We start from the raw sequence: 16,964 nt of genomic DNA on the forward strand, positions 1-16,964 counted from the left end.
ATCATCTCCCAAGTGCTTTTTATTTCAAAAAAGGAAGGAGCGGTAATTTTGTTTGTTTGTATGTATTTTTGCTGGAAAATAGATTCGGAGGTTTATAGTTTGTGCACCGGCTAATGGCACAGCCTGCAGTCCCCATGATTGCTTGTTCATGAGCTGTTTTATCTCCAGATACACTCCACGGGGTAAAAGGATTTATTGTTTCGGTAAATTGATTTTAGTGGAGCGCAGTTTAGTCAGAAATAGGTCTCTCTTTTGTGGAAGGTGGCTCTCTAGCTATTTTTTTTCTCTCCCGGCACAGTGAGGAGGCTCAAACCAGAGTAAGGTATAGCTGAGAATTCATTTAGCAGAGGAATATTGCTCCTTCATGCTGCATAAGTTACGGTATTACAAAAATAATTATAAGGGAGAATGGCATCGTATAAAGAAACGTGTCTGATTGCTATTACAAAGCGGACGTTCTGGGTTCAGAGCCAGTCTAGTGACACCAGCTTCTTCTGGGTAAGCTGCTTAACTTTGGTGCTTCCGTATAGGCACAGCTGGGCTAATCGAGCTCGTCTTCTCTATCCGCTTACCGACTCGGGGCAAGAGCCGGAGCGCTTGCGGCGTTTCTGGGCTCTCAGGAGCGTTGCTTTCCAGGGAAGAGCAGAAGCGGGGCGTCATGTCCGCAGCTCTGGAAGGAGAGATAGGGTGGCAGCACCTGCCCGTTTCTGTGCCTCCTGCCCTCGGCCCGCGAGCCCCAAATCCCTGAAGCGCCTTCGAGGAGGCTCCTCTGCCGCTGTGCCCCGGGGCGCTGCCTTCTGCCAGGTCTGTCTCCACGGGACGACTTGTCCCTTTATCGCTTCTACTGCGGCACCTAATGCCTAGGGGTGGGTGAAGCCTGGAAGACCTGCAGGTCCATGGAGGTGCCAAGCCGTGTCCAAACGTTTTGGTTGCTCGCGTGAGATGTGCTGAACCTAATCGGTCTGCGATGGGCCCAGGTGGGCATTCGGCAGGGATCCACGCCAAAACCAGCCATCACTAACATACTGTTGAACTACCTGGGAAGAGGAGACGGGCGGCTTTCTGGGTGGGGTAGTGGGACATAGAGCCTTTTCCTCCTTCGTTAGTGTTTTGAACATGAAGTTCATCCCCAGTGATTGTATTGGCGTGAAGATTAACTTCTCACTGTTGGCTGTGTCCCTCCAGTCAGAACTGCAGAGAAGTTTGCCGTGGTACCAGCTCTGCTGCCTTTCCTCTGCGGACACCCAGAAAAGCTTCGTTTTTCCAACCCATTCTATGCAAGACCTTGGCATACCTTAACCCAGTAAAAGGGCCTTTTTTGTGGTCCGCATTTAGACTCCAAATGTCTGGGGGTGTTCTCAGGCACGTGGTTGTGAGCCGGGACTTAGTCCCTGGACTGATTCAGCTGGATTTATTCAGTGTAGCCAAGATCAGCATCTGAGTCTTTGCACTTCGCTCCACAGGGAAAATAATGGTGTTACTATTGCATTACAGCACAGGGAATGTTTTGGTTGAGTATTTTTTTGTTTTTGCTGTTTGGCTGGCCACGATCAATACGGATAGCGTTTTCTCAGCCAAAAAGATGACAATTTTATGAATGGAGTTTAATAGCAGTAACTTTATATGATGCAGAAGGAGATAAATGGAGCACAAATGGAAAAAGAACTTCACCCTCAGGCCCCATTGTTTAGTGCTTCATAAGCGATTAATCGCTTCATCCCCATCAAGTACAATTGCCGATTCAATAAGCTCCGAGGTATCTGAGCGGAGCTTGGCAAACGGCTTCCCGCTGTAATTACCTCTAAACGGAGTGTGAGCGTGTGCGTGAGCGAGACGGGCAGGGAGGGATCTGCGTTTTCCAGTGTAACGGCATAGCGAGTACGTTGCATGGGGACTCATCAGAAAACCCTGCTCCGTCACCGGTGTCGCTGACGGTTTCACCGGGGGTTCGAGGGCCAAGTGCTGCTCTTGCCCCCGGGCCCAGGGCTCCTGCGGGATGGAGACTCGCTCTCCAGCCCGGACGGGCAGCGCTGGGTCGGAGCGTGAGCGCTTCGGCGTCGCCGCTGACTTTCTCCCAAGGGTTAAGCTGGCAGCGGCGGGGTGGATATCGCTGGCAATGAAAAATTTACAGCCTGGCGCGGCAGCCGCGGAGCGCGCGGGAGCGCAGGCGGGGAGGAAGATCGGTTGCCGCTCCGAGAGGTTTCTTTCCACTCGCAGTGAAATGGGAACTGTGCAGGTGCCGGCGTGGTCCTGACCCTGGCGGCAGGTCAGGCTTGAGTTTCCTGCGGAAACCCGCCCTCCCTTTCCTTCCTCCCTTCTCCTGCCGCGGGCAGGGCAGCGGCTCGGGCTGAGCGCCGCCGGCACGGTGGGGAAGGAGACACTGCTGGTCGCTTTGCTTTCCCGCAAGGTGGGAGCCAGAGCCCGAAATGTGGGGAGAAACGGAGTAATTCCAGGTTGGCGCTGCTGCGCCAGGGCTCGTAACGACGTTTGCCAATTCCGAACACTGACCCAGAAAAATATCTTCTTAGCGGGCTCGTATAACGCTTGCGTGAAGCCGTGCTTGGAGGAAAGCCAAGGCTCGCGTCTCCGTAGAGCACGTGCGGCACAGGCGGCACCGTCAAGGCAAACGCGATGGTCCGGCTCCATTCGTCACCCGCTGCCTCGATAGCAGCGGCACGGCGGCCGCATCCCCCCATGAGCCACCAATGGCCCGGGAAGCATCTCACGGACCCAGCGCTTAGCCTGGGATAGGGACTCCAGCCATCGTTAGAGATGAAACGGCGCGTGCAAACGAAGCGCAAAGATGACGTGGTTTTAATTGCGTTGGGTTGGTGTCGCCTTCCCCACCTCCGTGCTTTCCCCGTAACGGTGTTGCTGGCTGAGGGATACACCGCGCTGCTCTCCTGGGGTTGGCTTAATATTCCCAGTCCTCCCTTGGGATAAACCTCTGGTAAAGCATCTCCACCGCGTGTTTTCGCTAAGGACCCCAGTGCAGGCAGAGAAAAAAGCAACCCGGCAGACACGAGCCCACCCTGGGCCTGACCTTCGGCTCCTGTGGGCCCAACCAGGGAAAAAACACATTTGTCCTCGATTTCAGCCTTTGGCTTCGGTTTTACAGTTCCATTTAATTGGCCTTAAAAGGGTCGATTTTCGCAGTCTTCACAATTAAAGCAGTGACTTTGCGTTGCCAAAGCTCGTGTGAGCCCTCGCTGCGGAAAGCGTCTTTGCAGAACTTGTCTCCTCGATCGTTTAAACTGTCAGACCTAATTATCCGCATTGGTTCAGCTCAACGGGTTTCTCTCCTCCCAGCCGGCAGCAATGTTTTGTTGCTGTCTATGAAACGCAAACTGTATCCCAAGCTGGAAACAGCCGTTTTCTGAATCGCGGATCTTATCGGCGCCGCGGATTTGCCCCTTAAGTGGAAATCTAAAACGTGTCTCTCGTGCCTTGCAGAGAAGCCGGAGCTGGACGAGATGACCCTGGAGAGAGTGCTGGAGGAGCTGGAGACCATGTGCTACGAGAACATGAACATCGCCATCGAGACGGAGGAGGGCCTCGGCATCGAGTACGACGAGGACGTGGTGTGCGACGTGTGCCGCTCCCCGGAGGGCGAGGACGGCAACGAGATGGTCTTCTGCGACAAGTGCAACGTCTGCGTGCACCAGGTGAGCGGCGCCGGGGCTGCTCGGCCCACGGGGCGCGGGCGCGCGGTCCCTGGGGAGCAGGGGTGGAGACCCTCGCCTTTGGGTGTCCTCCTGCGCTTACGCCTCCTCCTCTGGGGCTGCTCCGTTCCTGCTTCCCCCCACCGTCCCTGAATTACTGTAGACCAGCGTTTGAGCTTTTTTTGACCGATTCCTAGCACTTCTTCAGTGGTCCTTGGGTAGCAAACGATGTCTTGTTCAGACCTGATGTCATTTCAGACTTGCTTTTCTTGTTTTCTTTCCCGCAGCACAGAGCAGTAGGCCAGCAGAGGTTGAACGCTACTCTAGGGCTTTCCGCGTTCTTGCTTTGCCCTCTCCTTCTTACTCTCATCTCTGTGATTTTTTTTCCTGCCTCCTCTTCCATTAATGTGCGTGTTCTTCTCCCACCCTTCTTCTTCCCTGCCACTTTTCTCCGTATTAAACTGCTGCCAAGGGATCTGTAGGATGCAGGAGAGACCGGGCTGTGTGCAGAGCTAGGTCCTGTGCAGGACCCTTGGCGGTGGGCTGGGAAGGGTGTTAGTCTGCAATCCTGCGCTGGCTAGCGGGACGGACGGGCGAGTCTTTCCTCCAGCCTTGTCCATGACGGTAACCTTGTAGGGTTGCGTTGGGGGCGTAAGGACCTTCCATCTCCGCTGCCGCTGCCTCACGTGGCAGGGCTTCCGTCCTTGCTGCAGGAGTGTGGAGCTTCATTTGATTTTAGTGCCTGAAGAAAAATGTGTTATTTTTAGAATTGAATGTAAATGCCTCCAGCTCTTGCTTGGGAGCGGGAAGGACTGCGATGGTGTCTGCGGGCTCCGGGGCCTGTCCGTGTGCTCACTGCTCGGAGAAGGGAGGTGTTCACTAGGAAAACGCCGGCGTACAGATGATGGGAAGCACCTCTGTCGCGTGGGCTTTCCTTGTGCCTGCGACGGGGCTCCCGCTGGGACCTGGGGAACCTTCCTCGTTGTCCTTTGAGGGCAGCGCGTGGGCTGGGGCCCCGCGGCAGGGCGGCGTGCCGCGATCCGCACCGGCTGCCCGGGCTGGGGAGGGCCGGAGCCGAGAGCCAGCCGCTCTCCGCTTCCCTTTTCTTCTTTTTCTCCCAAGAGATCCATTTGCTGATCTTTCGGGCAGCTTTTCCATCAGCGCTTCCTGGAGGTGGGAGCGTTTGAGATATGTATAGTTGCGGCAGGTGGGTGTTTTGAATGGTTTCCATCGGTGAATCAGATCCCACAAAATACCAGGACGATTCGGGAGGGCTTTTTTTTTTTTTTTTTTTTAAAGCAGTCCCTGCGGAAATCTCGGGCAGGGAGCTCGCCCGTCCCCCGTGAGGAGCAGGCTCCGGCGGGAAGCGGGTCGGCGTGTGCGATGCAGGGTCCGGAGGGAGCAGGGAGCAGGGTGGGCTCCGTTGCCGGGACATACGGACCCGGGATGCGGCCGCTGCAGGGCCACGAGCGCCCTAATGACAGGCCGATGGCTGGATTTAAAGGCCGTTAAAAGAAACGGGAGCTTTTCCAGCGCTTGCAGGGAGCGCAGAATCGGGCCTCGCGTCTGCTGTCAACCCTTCAGCTGACTGCGATCTAATCGCTGCCCTGATTTGCGCTCTAAGCCGCAAAGTCCGGAGCCGCAGATCAGGGTATTGCTCGGCGTCGTGTTTCCTATCTAACCTCCTCTGTGCCTTTGCCAGCGCCGCGTTTGAATGCTCAGAGGCGGCGGTTTTCCGCGGGCGCGCTCCCGGGCGGCGCGGGAATCGCCCCCGGCCGTCGCGCCGGGACGCCCGGCTGCGGCACGAGGATGTTCCTCCTTCCTCGGGCGTTCGCTCTTCTGCCCTGTTACGTGTTTCCCGCGTGCTCCCAGGATGAACGGGTGCGGAGCTGGGAGACGGGCTGCTGGATTTTCTCAGGAGGCTCTAGCGTGCTCGGGACGATTCACACGCTGAGCAAGGAGCGAGCCCTCAGCCTGGAAGGGGATGCGGGATGCGGGACGCGGGACGAGTTCTGCTGCTGCTCGGCCCCGGCTCCGTCGTGCTGTTCAGCAGATGCAGCTCGCTGAGCAGCGGAGGGACGGGAGGAAGGGTTATGCCGAGACATACGTTCCTGGATTATAGCACCGGAAGGGATCGTTGTAATCATCTAATCTGCATAACGCAAGCCATGAGACTTGCTATTAATTAATTCCTACGAAGCATATCTTTTAGAAAACGCCTGCAATCTTAATTTTGAAATTTTCAGTGAGGAAGAATCCCCCCCCCCCGTTAAGTTGTTCTGGTTCATTATTCTCACGGCGAAAATGCTGCGTTTCTGTTTAGCGTGAAAATTGCCCATCTCCAACTTTCAGCCCCTTAGGTCTTGGTCCCAGAGCCACCAAATTTCCGTTCCCTGTGGCGAGGCGGTGGCTGGGCCGGACGTGCCGGGCGCTGCGGCGGCTTCAGCCCGGCTCCCGCCCGGCATGTCGGCGTGTCCACCGAGCGCCCAAGCGCGGCGAGAGAAATCACCGCTCGGCTCCCGCTCGGCGCCGCTCCGGCTGCGTGTGCAGGGAGCACCGTGGCCCGGCGTTTGCCGGGGAGCTCCGTTTTGCTCGTGATCGGTCTTGTTTTCAGGGTCACTGGTTACCAGGCCCTGTAGTATTTGTTCCTAGAGCATCACTTCACCTTCAGCAGCTCCAAAATCCGCATGAATAAATGACAGAGAGCCGAGATTGCCGAACGGCTCCGCTGGAGCTACGCGCTCGCCTGTAGGAGTTCCCTGCTTACCTCGGATTTTGAGGTCGGTCTGCCCGTTTATTCTCCTGATTTTGTCTGGGACCGAATCAGATGTTGTACAAAAATCTGCTACAGAAACGGCTTATTGGTCAAATTTGGATTCTCCGTGAAACGCAGCCGGGTTTGACAAGACCTGTGCTCCACGAACCCGTATAGACCAGCAGCAACAGTATTACCTTCTTTAATCCTTTATTAGTGTAACGATCTGATCATAAACGGACTTTTTTCCTTGAGAAACTAGAGGCAGCTCACACGCTGGGGCAAACTAAAGCGTGGGATTTTGGGACCTGCTGGTTAAACCGTCTGGTCCTCGTGGTAGCCCTTTAATACGCTCGTAAGTGCTGAAGTGGAAAGTATTTTATCATTATTACGTGATACGGCTTATCATTTGGCTCTTCCCCAAGTACGGAAGAGAAATATTTATTAAGCACGTCTGCTTTGCGGCGCCCTGCCGAAACCCTTCCCAGCTCCCTGGCCATGGATTTGTCCTCGTGTCCTTGGATTTCTTTGCCAGTTCTTTAGGGTTCCTAGCTGCTTCTGATCTACGTTCGCTCGTTTCTACCTTTATATAGCTGTTTTCACTTCCCCTTTAATCTCGGTTGGTTTTTTAACCAACGCGGCCGCCTTTCTCAATCGTGGGATTGCGGCTTTGCGGCCCTGATTTACCTAAGCGGTTTTCTCAGCGCGGCATTTCGTCCTTTCCGTGCCGCGTGGGACGAGTCCACCAAAAAAAGGGCTCGAGCTAGCTGCCCTTGGGGGACTGCTTTAGCTCTGCTTGTTGCCGCTCCGATGCCCGGGTGCGGGGCAAGGAGCCAGCCGCACGCAAAACCATGCGCGCCCAGGACTCGGTGCAGGGCTGCGGCGGGAGGGCGCTTTTCCGGGGAAGCGTGGCCCGGGATTAACGCGGCGCCGCTCGTGTCCGCGCAGGCCTGCTACGGCATCCTGAAGGTGCCCATCGGGAGCTGGCTGTGCCGGACCTGCGCCCTGGGCGTCCAGCCGAAGTGTCTGCTGTGCCCCAAGAGAGGGGGAGCCCTCAAGCCCACCCGCAGCGGGACGAAGTGGGTCCACGTTAGCTGTGCCTTATGGATACCTGAAGTAAGACGCTACGCGGCCCGCGGGAGGGCACGGCGCGCGGAGTTCGGCTCCCCAGGCCCCCCGGAGCCCTCCGGACCCCAAACTAGGAGACGGGTGGATGCGTGGGAAAGACGGCAGCGCTTGTTCCGCTCGCCGGCGTCCTCGGAGCTGTGCGGAGAGAAGGGCGGCTGGGGCCGGGGCGAGCGCAGGGTCCTTAGCTCCTGCCCAGGGGTGAGGGACACCTACCCGCGTCGGATAAGGCTAATTTTTTGGGCCCGGTTGAGCTATTCAGCAGTGTCCGAATGACAAATTAATCCAGAGGAGGCAGCACTATTGCCCTCTAACATAAATTTTTCCTTCCATTTCATCCATATTTGTTTCTGGGTTTGGGTGGGGGGTTATTTTTTTTTTCAAATTACAAGTAACCCTGAGAAATAACATACAAAAACTCCATCGCTCGTTCTGGCTGCCACAGACCTTCCCCTAGAGGAGGTTTGTGCTGTTAACCCGTATTGACGACGCGTCCTCTGCTTTGTGACCAGGTTAGCATTGGATGTCCTGAAAAAATGGAACCCATAACGAAGATCTCCCATATCCCGGCGAGCAGATGGGCTCTGTCCTGCAGTCTCTGCAAGGAGTGCACCGGGACGTGTATCCAGGTAGGTACCCCAGTGCCGAAGGCGCTCGCCCCTCCTCGGTTGCGCCTGTAATAGCTGCCGGAGCGTCTCGAGTCGTCGGTGGACTCGATCTGGCCAAGGTTTCCTCCTATTCTACGTCTGTGACACAGAATAAACCTGACAGCGGGGAGCACGAGCGCCGATCAGACATCATCAAATGTTGTTGTCTGTAATTATTTAATGTATTGGATGCTAAGAATCTAGATTAACTTTCTTTGCATAACACAGTGATGTTGCTGTAGTGACATCGTAATTACCGGGACTGCAAACGACCTTGGTTTGAAATCGGGAACCTCCGACAGTAAGGCTTGGAGTAGCTGCCAGAAAAATAAGATACCCGTGGGACTCAGAGCCCAAGTATTTCACAGACTGGTAGGGTTAGATGTGGAACCTTTCTGTTTTGGGGGAATCGAGAAGCTCCAGGACTCGCTAGCCCTCACTAGTCTCAAAGGCCTGCGAGCTTGCAAGCAGGGCATCTACCGCTCGTTGCGTTCCCGTATTTTCTCCTGTTTTGCCTACACAAACCACTGCAGACGTCCGATTTCCTGCTCTTCCCGCGGCAGCAGCGTGCTGAAGACGGGACTAGATTTTGCATTTTGCGTTACAGAAGCAAGGCAGACCTTTCGGGGACGGCCCTCCTCTCTGGGGCAGAGAGCAGAAGCTGCAGCCCACACCGCGCTGCCCTTGGTGGGAGAGCGTGGGGGGAGCTTTGCCACGGTGTCCGCATCGGATTACTGCGTCTGCTTCGCCCTGCTCTGGCCGCGTAACATCCCAGGAGAGTCTGGGGAAGGGCTGCTGCCACGCGGGACCGCTACTTGTTGCTTTCTTTGGCAGACCAGATGTCGAAGCTGCAGCCGTCTTGCACATGCAGAAGGACATGGAATAGCCATTAAGCTTTGAAAACTGGGAGACGGTTTTGGATGTGCTCCAAGCCCAACTAATCACCTCCTGTGCAGAAACGGGAGCTGCATCTCAGAGATCAGTGTCTGTAGCGATGTACGTTGGTGAAAAGGAGCTGGCTGGCTGAGCAGGGTGAGAGGAGTAGGGGATCTGCAGGCTCCGCTGTGTTTATGCGACTGCCTTGGTTTTAATACTTTGAAGGGAGCTATTTAAAAGCAATCCCTTGAGCCTGAAATGAAATCTCACAATATTTCTTTAAATCTCTAGCGTTGACTCACTCCTTTTTGATGGTTCTGGGTGGATCTGCTTATTCACCCTGCCAGATGGAGATACTGTGTCATAACGGCAACTGCTTTCAAAGAACGGAAGGGCAGGGAAACGAGTCAAAGAGACTTGGCAGCATCAAAAAGACTTCAGCTTCTCAGACACTTCATCCTCTTAGCACTGGCATCACGCGTTAGCTGCGAGAACCTTTCCGCTGGGTGGATTTGCGTTAAAGGTCACCTGAAGCAGGACGGGGAGCTTTACTGTCTCGGCTGCTGACAGCTCGCGGTTTATAAGTCTTCGTGAGGTTGTCGCCGAGAGGGCTTGTCGATGCCACCCCAGCTCTTGCGGGACAGGAAAAGGGAAGGGCAGCCAGTGCCATTATTTAAGGAGTTATGGGGTAAACCAGCAGCAAGCTCGCCCACAGACAAATAAACGTGCTTCGTACTGCTCCGAGGTCCAGAGCTCTGTTTTGAGAGCCGATGTTTACGGAGCATATTTTTGATTCGTGCCTGTTTATGCAGGTGTAATCTAACTACCTTTGTCAGCGTTTTAGGTTTAGGATGCAGCTCTGGAAAGAGAAGGTTGTTTTCTGTTAAAGCACTTCGCTTTCGATCTTGGCAGCAGGAATTAGGTGCTCCAGGTGCCGGCAGGTCGGTGGAAGGTAGGTCACCGCTTCCAGGACTAGTTTTTCCAAGTGGCCGGTTGGAACCGGTCTTTGCTGGAAGGCGAACGGGAGGAGCGAGGGCCGTAATCTTGGACGGGCAGGGAGGATCGCTGATAGGCAGAACCGCAGCTTGAGAAAACATCCGCCTCTACCCCGTTTGCAGCTACGAATGGGAAGCGATTTTGCATGGGCACCAAGGCTCTGTGCATCTAGGTGGTTTCCCCATCCAAATTTGACCACCAAAATGGAAACAGAGATAGGGGAACTTCAAGAGAGGCTCCCCGCTCCTCCCCATGCCTCTGATGTTGCTGCATGCACACAGCTGCTTCCCTTGCTTTTCTGCAAGAAGCTGTGAAGCCGGTGCAGATCGGCATGGTGGCACACAGGCTGGCGAGGGACACGGCCCCGTAGGCACGCTTCTCCGGCCTCCGGGGAAGGGGAACCATGACTTCATGGTGGTTCTTGTGCTCGGACATGAGGAGGTGCCAAGGGGAGCTCCGGATCCATTAGAGGTTTTCTTATGTGGGCTGCCGAAGGGGCAAGGAGAGTGCCAGGAAGCACGCTGCCGGCCCCGCGCCAAGCTCCCGGAGAGGCTGAGGGCACCCTGCACTTCCCGCTGCCCGGAGGGACCAAGCTCCTGCCTGAGCTGTGACCCCCCGGCTCTTCGCAGCAGACCGCCACGGCCCGGCACGAGAGCAAGAGCGCCAGGTCTCCGCTAGCTGATAGCAACGAGGTCTCTCCAAGCGGCACGATCTTCTGCTGCCATCGTCTTCTGAGTTTCTTTTTTGGAGAAAATGGGTTTGGAGGAGAAGCCCTAGGTAGGCGTCGCCTCCCGCTCAGGCAGGCGTTCGTTAGCGCTCCTCTGCCGCTTGCTGTGAGCTTCGTGGGCCCCCAGCGCCGACCCCGTCCCAGCGAAGCCCTGCAGCCCGGCCGGCTGCGTTGGAAACAACATCCTCCCTCTGGCAAGGGTGACTTCGGGACTAAGGACCAGGCCGCCGCGTTCATCCCTTGGTGCATCTCCCTTGCCTGGCTTGGAGCTGTGCTCGGGGTGGTGCTGGGTTGTGTCCGGCTGCCGAAGCAAACTGCTCCGAGTCCCTGGATCGAGAGGAGCCGCAAGACAGCGTCGCCGTTGCCCTCCGCCAAGGCGCGATCAGATTTGGGGGCTGCACCGGTCTCTTGCGCCCCGGGTTATTTGGCGTGTCGGAGCCCGACGGCGAGCAGGTTCGATCCAGGGGCCGGCTGCGCTCGCGGGAGCTTGGGGCGCCCGGTACGCTTGTGCGAGGTCCTTGGGCAGCTGCTGCTGAGCGGGTACCTGTCTTTGCGGCCCGTCAGCCGCGCTGCCTAACGATTTTCTATTTGCATTTTGGGCACGGCTTCTGACGGCTGCTGCTTGCCATCTGTCGGAGGAGAAATCCAGGACGGGTGTCATTTTATTTGCTTTATCCCTGCGGCAGCGCGGCTCGGCTTTCCTGCTCGCAGACGCGCTGGGCGCTGGGGTCTGGCGAGACCAGGGGCACGTTGCCGCCGCCAGTGACGGGCACGGGCAGGGAGCGAGGTGACGTGGCTGCCTGCTTTCCTGCCTGCTTTCCTGCCTGCTCTCCGTTAGGCCGCTGAAGGCAGCGGGTTCGTGGTGTCCACTTCCCTGTCGCCGCGGTGGATATTTATGCGCATAACAGCACAAAAGGATCTTCCCGGCGATTTAGTTTAAAGCACCCCCAGCTGCTGTGCCGAAACAGAAACAGTCGCCTCCATCGGGAGCCCTATAGCTCCGTGCCGCAGAATTACCTTTTTGGCTACCAGACGAGAAAGCTCCATCAAGGGAACGAACTTACTTAGCTGGCGAAGGCCTCCAGCCTCCAAGTGCCGTTAAAGCGCGGAAAAGCGACTCCGTCCAATGCCGCTGCATCTCCTTGCCGTGTTCATCCTCGCTCGGCGACTTCGGGAGCGAGCGTGCGCGGTTCGGCAGCCGGCGCACGATGCCCCGGCTCCAGCGAAGAGATGCGGGAGCCGAACGCCGCGCTGCGCTCCCCCCCTCCCTCTTTCGTTACCAAAACCACGCGCGCTCGGCGCTCAGGCCGTCGCCGGCTCGCCCGCGGCGGGGAGGCGGGCTGCAGCGCCGCGCTGCTTTGCGCCAGCTTGCTCGCGCTTTTCTTGGCCCTGGCGGCGTTATTAGCCTCCCGCTTCCGCGAGCGCCAGCAGATCCATAAACAAAAAGTCAAGGGAAAAATATCCAAAAACGGCGCTTAGCAGCAGCGCAGGAATCCAGGGCGGACGGGGCAGAGATAAAAAGCAATAAAACGTCTGTCCCGCCAATACTCCGTCGCGTTTCTTCCCGTTTGAAAATTAAAACATAGCAAAACCCCGCTAAAACCGTATCCCGAATTGTTTGTCCTCAGCCTTCGGGAACCAGCGCGGCCTTTGCACGCTCCCCGCGAGAGCCGGCGCTGTGCGAGCGCCCGAACGCGGCGCCTGCACTAACGGGGCTCGTTATTGCCCTTTAACTGGTCGTTAGCAGCTGGAACAGACTGGTTTCTTCTGGGTTATGGTTTATGTAGTTACCCAGCACCCTGAGCCTTAAAACGCAGTTACAGGCTGGAGGGGGCGCGTGCCGCGGGCGGCGCTGGCCGGGAGCGGCGCTTCCTGCCGCGGGAAGCAGGTTCCCGGCTTTGCAGCCTGGGCAATCCACAGCACCGCGAGCGTGAGGTCATCCAGCAGAATTGCTGGAAGTCTAAACAGTCGGGCCGCCGTGCCTGCTCTAGAAAGGTCGTTTTCAAGATGTTTTGTCCCATGTGCATAGAGATATTTTATTTTTTCGATGAGGCTCATGAGAGGCTGTGAAATTCCAAGAGGAGAAACTCTTGGCCGTAGAGGCCGCGTGCGCGGGGAACCCCGACGGCTCCCGAGGTCCCGGCTTCGCTCGCAGACCTTGACGCCGTTGGTACGTTTTCAGTAAAACTTGCAAATCAGTTTCTAGAGGTGGGAACAGGAACGAGTGGAGTAATTTAAGGAGGTAGGTGAAGTGGAGATGAAAACTTCTCAAGCAGGAGAAGTCCGCTCGCAGCCTCTGAGCATCGCAGGGGACGGTACCGTCGTCTCCGACTGTTCACACGCGCGGTTGGAGGAACTGTCAGAAACTTGCGTTTGTGGCAGGCGAAAGAGGGGCAAGGCCCCTCGCGGAGAGGAGGGACGGCAGGTGAGGTGGAGAGGGGCCCGCCGAAACCTGGCGCACCGCGGTTTCTGCTGGGGTTCGTTGCAGAGCAGCAGTCGCCTGCCGATTCCGATCGGCCCGGCTCCCGCGGCCGCGATGCCGGCGCAGGTCCCGCGTCCTTCTCCGCGGAGGCGCTCGCGGGCCGGGCAGGGAGGGAGACGCCGCGTAACCCTCGCTCTCCTCTCCGCAGTGCTCCATGCCCGCCTGCGTCACGGCGTTCCACGTCACCTGCGCCTTCGACCACAACCTCGACATGCGGACTATTTTAGCGGACAATGACGAAGTGAAGTTCAAGTCCTTCTGCCTCGAGCACAGCACCGGCGCCACCAAACTCCCGGAGGAGGCACGGACAGAGCCCGACCAAGCCCAGCTGGACTTGGAGAAGGTCACGCTGCGGAAGCAGAAGCTCCAGCAGCTGGAGGAGGACTTCTATGAACTCGTGAAGCCTTCAGAGGTGGCGGAGAACCTTGACTTAAGCGAATCGCTGGTGGATTTTGTCTATCAGTACTGGAAGCTGAAGAGGAAAGCAAACTCCAACAAGCCGCTGCTGACACCAAAAACAGACGAAGTGGACAACTTGGCCCAGCAAGAACAGGACGTTCTCTACCGGCGCTTGAAGCTCTTCATGCACCTCAGGCAAGACCTGGAGAGGGTGAGTACAGTTTTTGCTTTAATGCCGTGCCCGCGTTTCTGCCAAAGCTGCTTTGATGTGTGCTGGGGCCGATAGGCGCAGTCGGCCCTGTTGTCCCTTGACTCAGCCGGACTCCGCTAGCACTTGCTCCCCTTCGGCGTTGCTCCAGAGCGGAGGAGAGCACGTACGTCCCCCCGCGTCTCCTCGTCCCCAGGCTGGCCTTTCGAAACGCGATGAGGCGGCACAGTCGCGTGGACCATCTGGTCCAGGTCTCGGTGTGCGCATGTCATCGCTGCAGCAATGCTGGCATGGATGAAATGAGTTTCTGGCGGTCTCAGCTGTAAGTTCAGAAGAGCAAATGTGGGTGGGGGGGGGGTCTGGCGTCTCTCCTCCTGCCTTCGCGGGGAGAGGGGTGCTGGCCGGGCGGTGTGAACGGCGCCGCGCTGTGCCCCCATGGGCGCCTGGCGTCCCTCGGGGCTCCGGCACTGCCCGCGCCTGGGCGGGAGCTGGGGGCAGGAGCGGGAGCAGCGGCCTCCGCGCGGCCGAGGGAGAGCAGCCGCCGGTGAGATGGCAGCGCCGGGCCGTCGCGCCGCGTGCTGCCTGCTGCCGCATCTGCTGCCGGCGCCTCGGTCACGCGGCCGGCGGCAGGAGCTCGCCGGAGCCCCGCGTGTGCCGGAGCGCCGGACTGCATGCAGGTTTGCTCCGATGGCCACGCGCCCGGGAGGAGCGGGCAAGGCGAGAGCTGCGGCAGCGGGGAAGGTGGGATAGGGGAGCCTCCCTGCAGTACGTATCGGACCTAGCTCCATCCTTGAGAAGGAGATCCCGGAGCAAACCCGTACCTGCCCGTTTTCGACGGTCCTGAGAGCAACTGACCTCCAGCCAGTGGGTGGGCTTGGTCCCTTTCCTGTGGCGGAGTCGGCCTTTGGTACCGAACACCTCACCGCTGCCTTTACCTCACTGCTGCCCCGCTGCCCGTCTGACGCGTTTGGTCAAGGAGCTTCTGAAGATGCAGAGCTCCTCAAGAGGGGCCCAAGGAGACGCGGCGCTTGCAACGGTTTTGTGCAAACCTGCCGTACAAGCGCTGCGCCGACCTGCGGGGCCGGCGCTCCCCGGCGCAGGCTTGGCTTCAGCTCGCGCGCAGCACCCAGTGCCGCTCCGGGTCGTTAATATTTGGTAGCAAACCGCGCGTTCGGGTTAGCTTTGCAGCCTGGCGCAGGCCTCGGCAGCGTGCTGAAGACGCCGCTCTGCGCTCGCACGGGAGCCGGGGCCCGGCGGTCGGTGAGGGCTGCAGAGGTCCGCGTGATCCTGGTCGCTAACCGGCTGTAGGCAATGTCCTGCAGCTGCGGGATCTCAGGACCACAAGTTCAGCTCTTCTTTTTTTGCTCGTATGCTTTACTGCAAACCTAAACAAGACTAATTCAGTTCCCTTTGCTTTCGCTTGCTCTCAGCTTGGCTTTCCTGGCTCTGTTAAATTATTGTGCATCTCTGGATAAAGCACTTTGCCTTTGCAAGGAGCTGCCTAGCTCAGAGATGCGGCGTGGCAGCTTCTCCTTCATTTCTTTGTGTCAAAACTCTGAGTTTTACCATGTTGCTCGCTCTCCAAAGTCACATCCCAGCTTCACGGGGTCCTTCCCCATCCACGTTCAGTCCCCGCTTCACGACTCCCTGACACGTCTCGCTATCGGCCCGGGGAGGATCCGTGTATTTGCTCTTCTTCCAAGCGAGGGAACAGCAAACCCTGGCCAGAACAAAAAGTCCAGCGCTCAGGCGAGCAGTATGGGTCTCCTTCCCGCTCCGGCCGGCGCACGGCAGGTCTCCGCTCCGGCCGCGCGTGGTGCCGGCACACTGCACCGCTGCCCTGATTGCAAACAGTGAAAACAAAACCCTCTTTTCTTTTTTTTTTCTTCTTTTTTTAAAGCTTGTTCCAAGAACTGGTTGTTTAAATTAGCTTTAACAAAAAGCTCTGCAGCTCCCAGGCTTTGGTAGCTTCCCAGCACCTGGAGCTGGGCTGGGGGGAGCAGCGCTGCCGGCGTTCAGCTGTGTAAGCGTGTGTAAATACCCGCGGTCTCCAAGCTGAGCACGGCTAATGTTTTCTTCCAGGAATACAAAATCATAGAGAAGAGATACCACCGAGCGCTTTGATATACAGGTTGCTAGAGGCAGTCGTTCTCCTGGTAAAGAAATTTTAGTCTGGTGTTTCCTTCAATCCAGAACAAAAAGGAGAGAACGTAGTAAAGTATACAGTGTATAACTCACTTGTTCATATTTACAGCTAGGGGATTACGGGGGAAAAAACGAAAAGAGCAGCTTTTCTCTCCTATATACGTGAGTGTTTCCAAATTGTCCTTAGGCGACACCGAGGTCCCTGGATGTTTGGGTGATCGCGTAGGAGTTTATAGCTCACGACGGCAGGGTCTGGCAGGGCAGCTGGCTCTGCCCCGTGCCGGCACGAAGGCGGCGTTGGGGGAAGCGTCACAGGACTGAGGAATGGGCCGATTGGGGAGCTAAACGCGCCCAGCGCCGAAAACAGCAAGCAGTTCTGGGTCAAAAAGGGTGAAAACGTGGCAGCGAAGTCTCTTAGGTGCTCCAAATAACTCGAAGTAACTTGGTTGGGTTTTAAAAGGCAAAACGGAAGCTGCAGCCCAGGAAAGCCTCCTGGCAGGAGAGCGCTTGGGCTGTGGAGGCATCTCTGGGAGAAGATGAAGGACATCGCAGCGGTGGGGCAGGTGTCTCTGGGAGGAGATGAAGGAGGTCCCGGTGGTGGGGCAGGCTGCGGAGGTGTCTCTGGGAGGAGATGAAGGAGGTCCCGGTGGTGGGGCAGGCTGCGGAGGTGTCTCTGGGAGGAGATGAAGGATGCCACCGCCGCGGGGTGGCCCAGGAGAGAGTGCTCAGCCGGGGCTGGCGAATGGAGTCAGTAATTAGAAAAGTCTTCTCCGTTCCGTGGCTCCAAGGCCTGGGATTGCCCCGCTGTGTGGGCTTCATCGGCAGAACGGATTTTGAGAAAGAGGTGGGGGGGAAAGAGCGGAAGGAGGCACCGACACCACGTGCGAGCGTTGACGCGCCCGTACAAACTGCTGAACGCACCCGTATGGCCGGTTCCTCCTC

The 16,964-nt window shown here is 57.4% G+C and overlaps 1 protein-coding gene across 6 annotated transcripts in view; it reads left to right on the top strand.

The window, feature by feature from the left end:
* The window catches only part of JADE2 (jade family PHD finger 2), a 114,142-nt gene that overhangs the window by 86,194 nt on the left and 10,984 nt on the right, over positions 1 to 16,964 (top strand). For all 6 annotated transcript variants that reach the window (XM_026063299.1, XM_026063300.1, XM_026063301.1 and 3 more), the window contains exons 7-10: positions 3,454 to 3,665; positions 7,366 to 7,533; positions 8,055 to 8,171; positions 13,419 to 13,880. In XM_026063299.1, the coding sequence (XP_025919084.1) occupies positions 3,454 to 3,665; positions 7,366 to 7,533; positions 8,055 to 8,171; positions 13,419 to 13,880 (959 nt within the window). The remainder of the gene's footprint in view (positions 1 to 3,453; positions 3,666 to 7,365; positions 7,534 to 8,054; positions 8,172 to 13,418; positions 13,881 to 16,964) is intronic.

Source organism: Apteryx rowi, unplaced genomic scaffold (genome assembly GCF_003343035.1).
Source record: "Apteryx rowi isolate R43461 unplaced genomic scaffold, aptRow1 scaffold_2, whole genome shotgun sequence".
Classification (NCBI taxonomy): domain Eukaryota; kingdom Metazoa; phylum Chordata; class Aves; order Apterygiformes; family Apterygidae; genus Apteryx; species Apteryx rowi.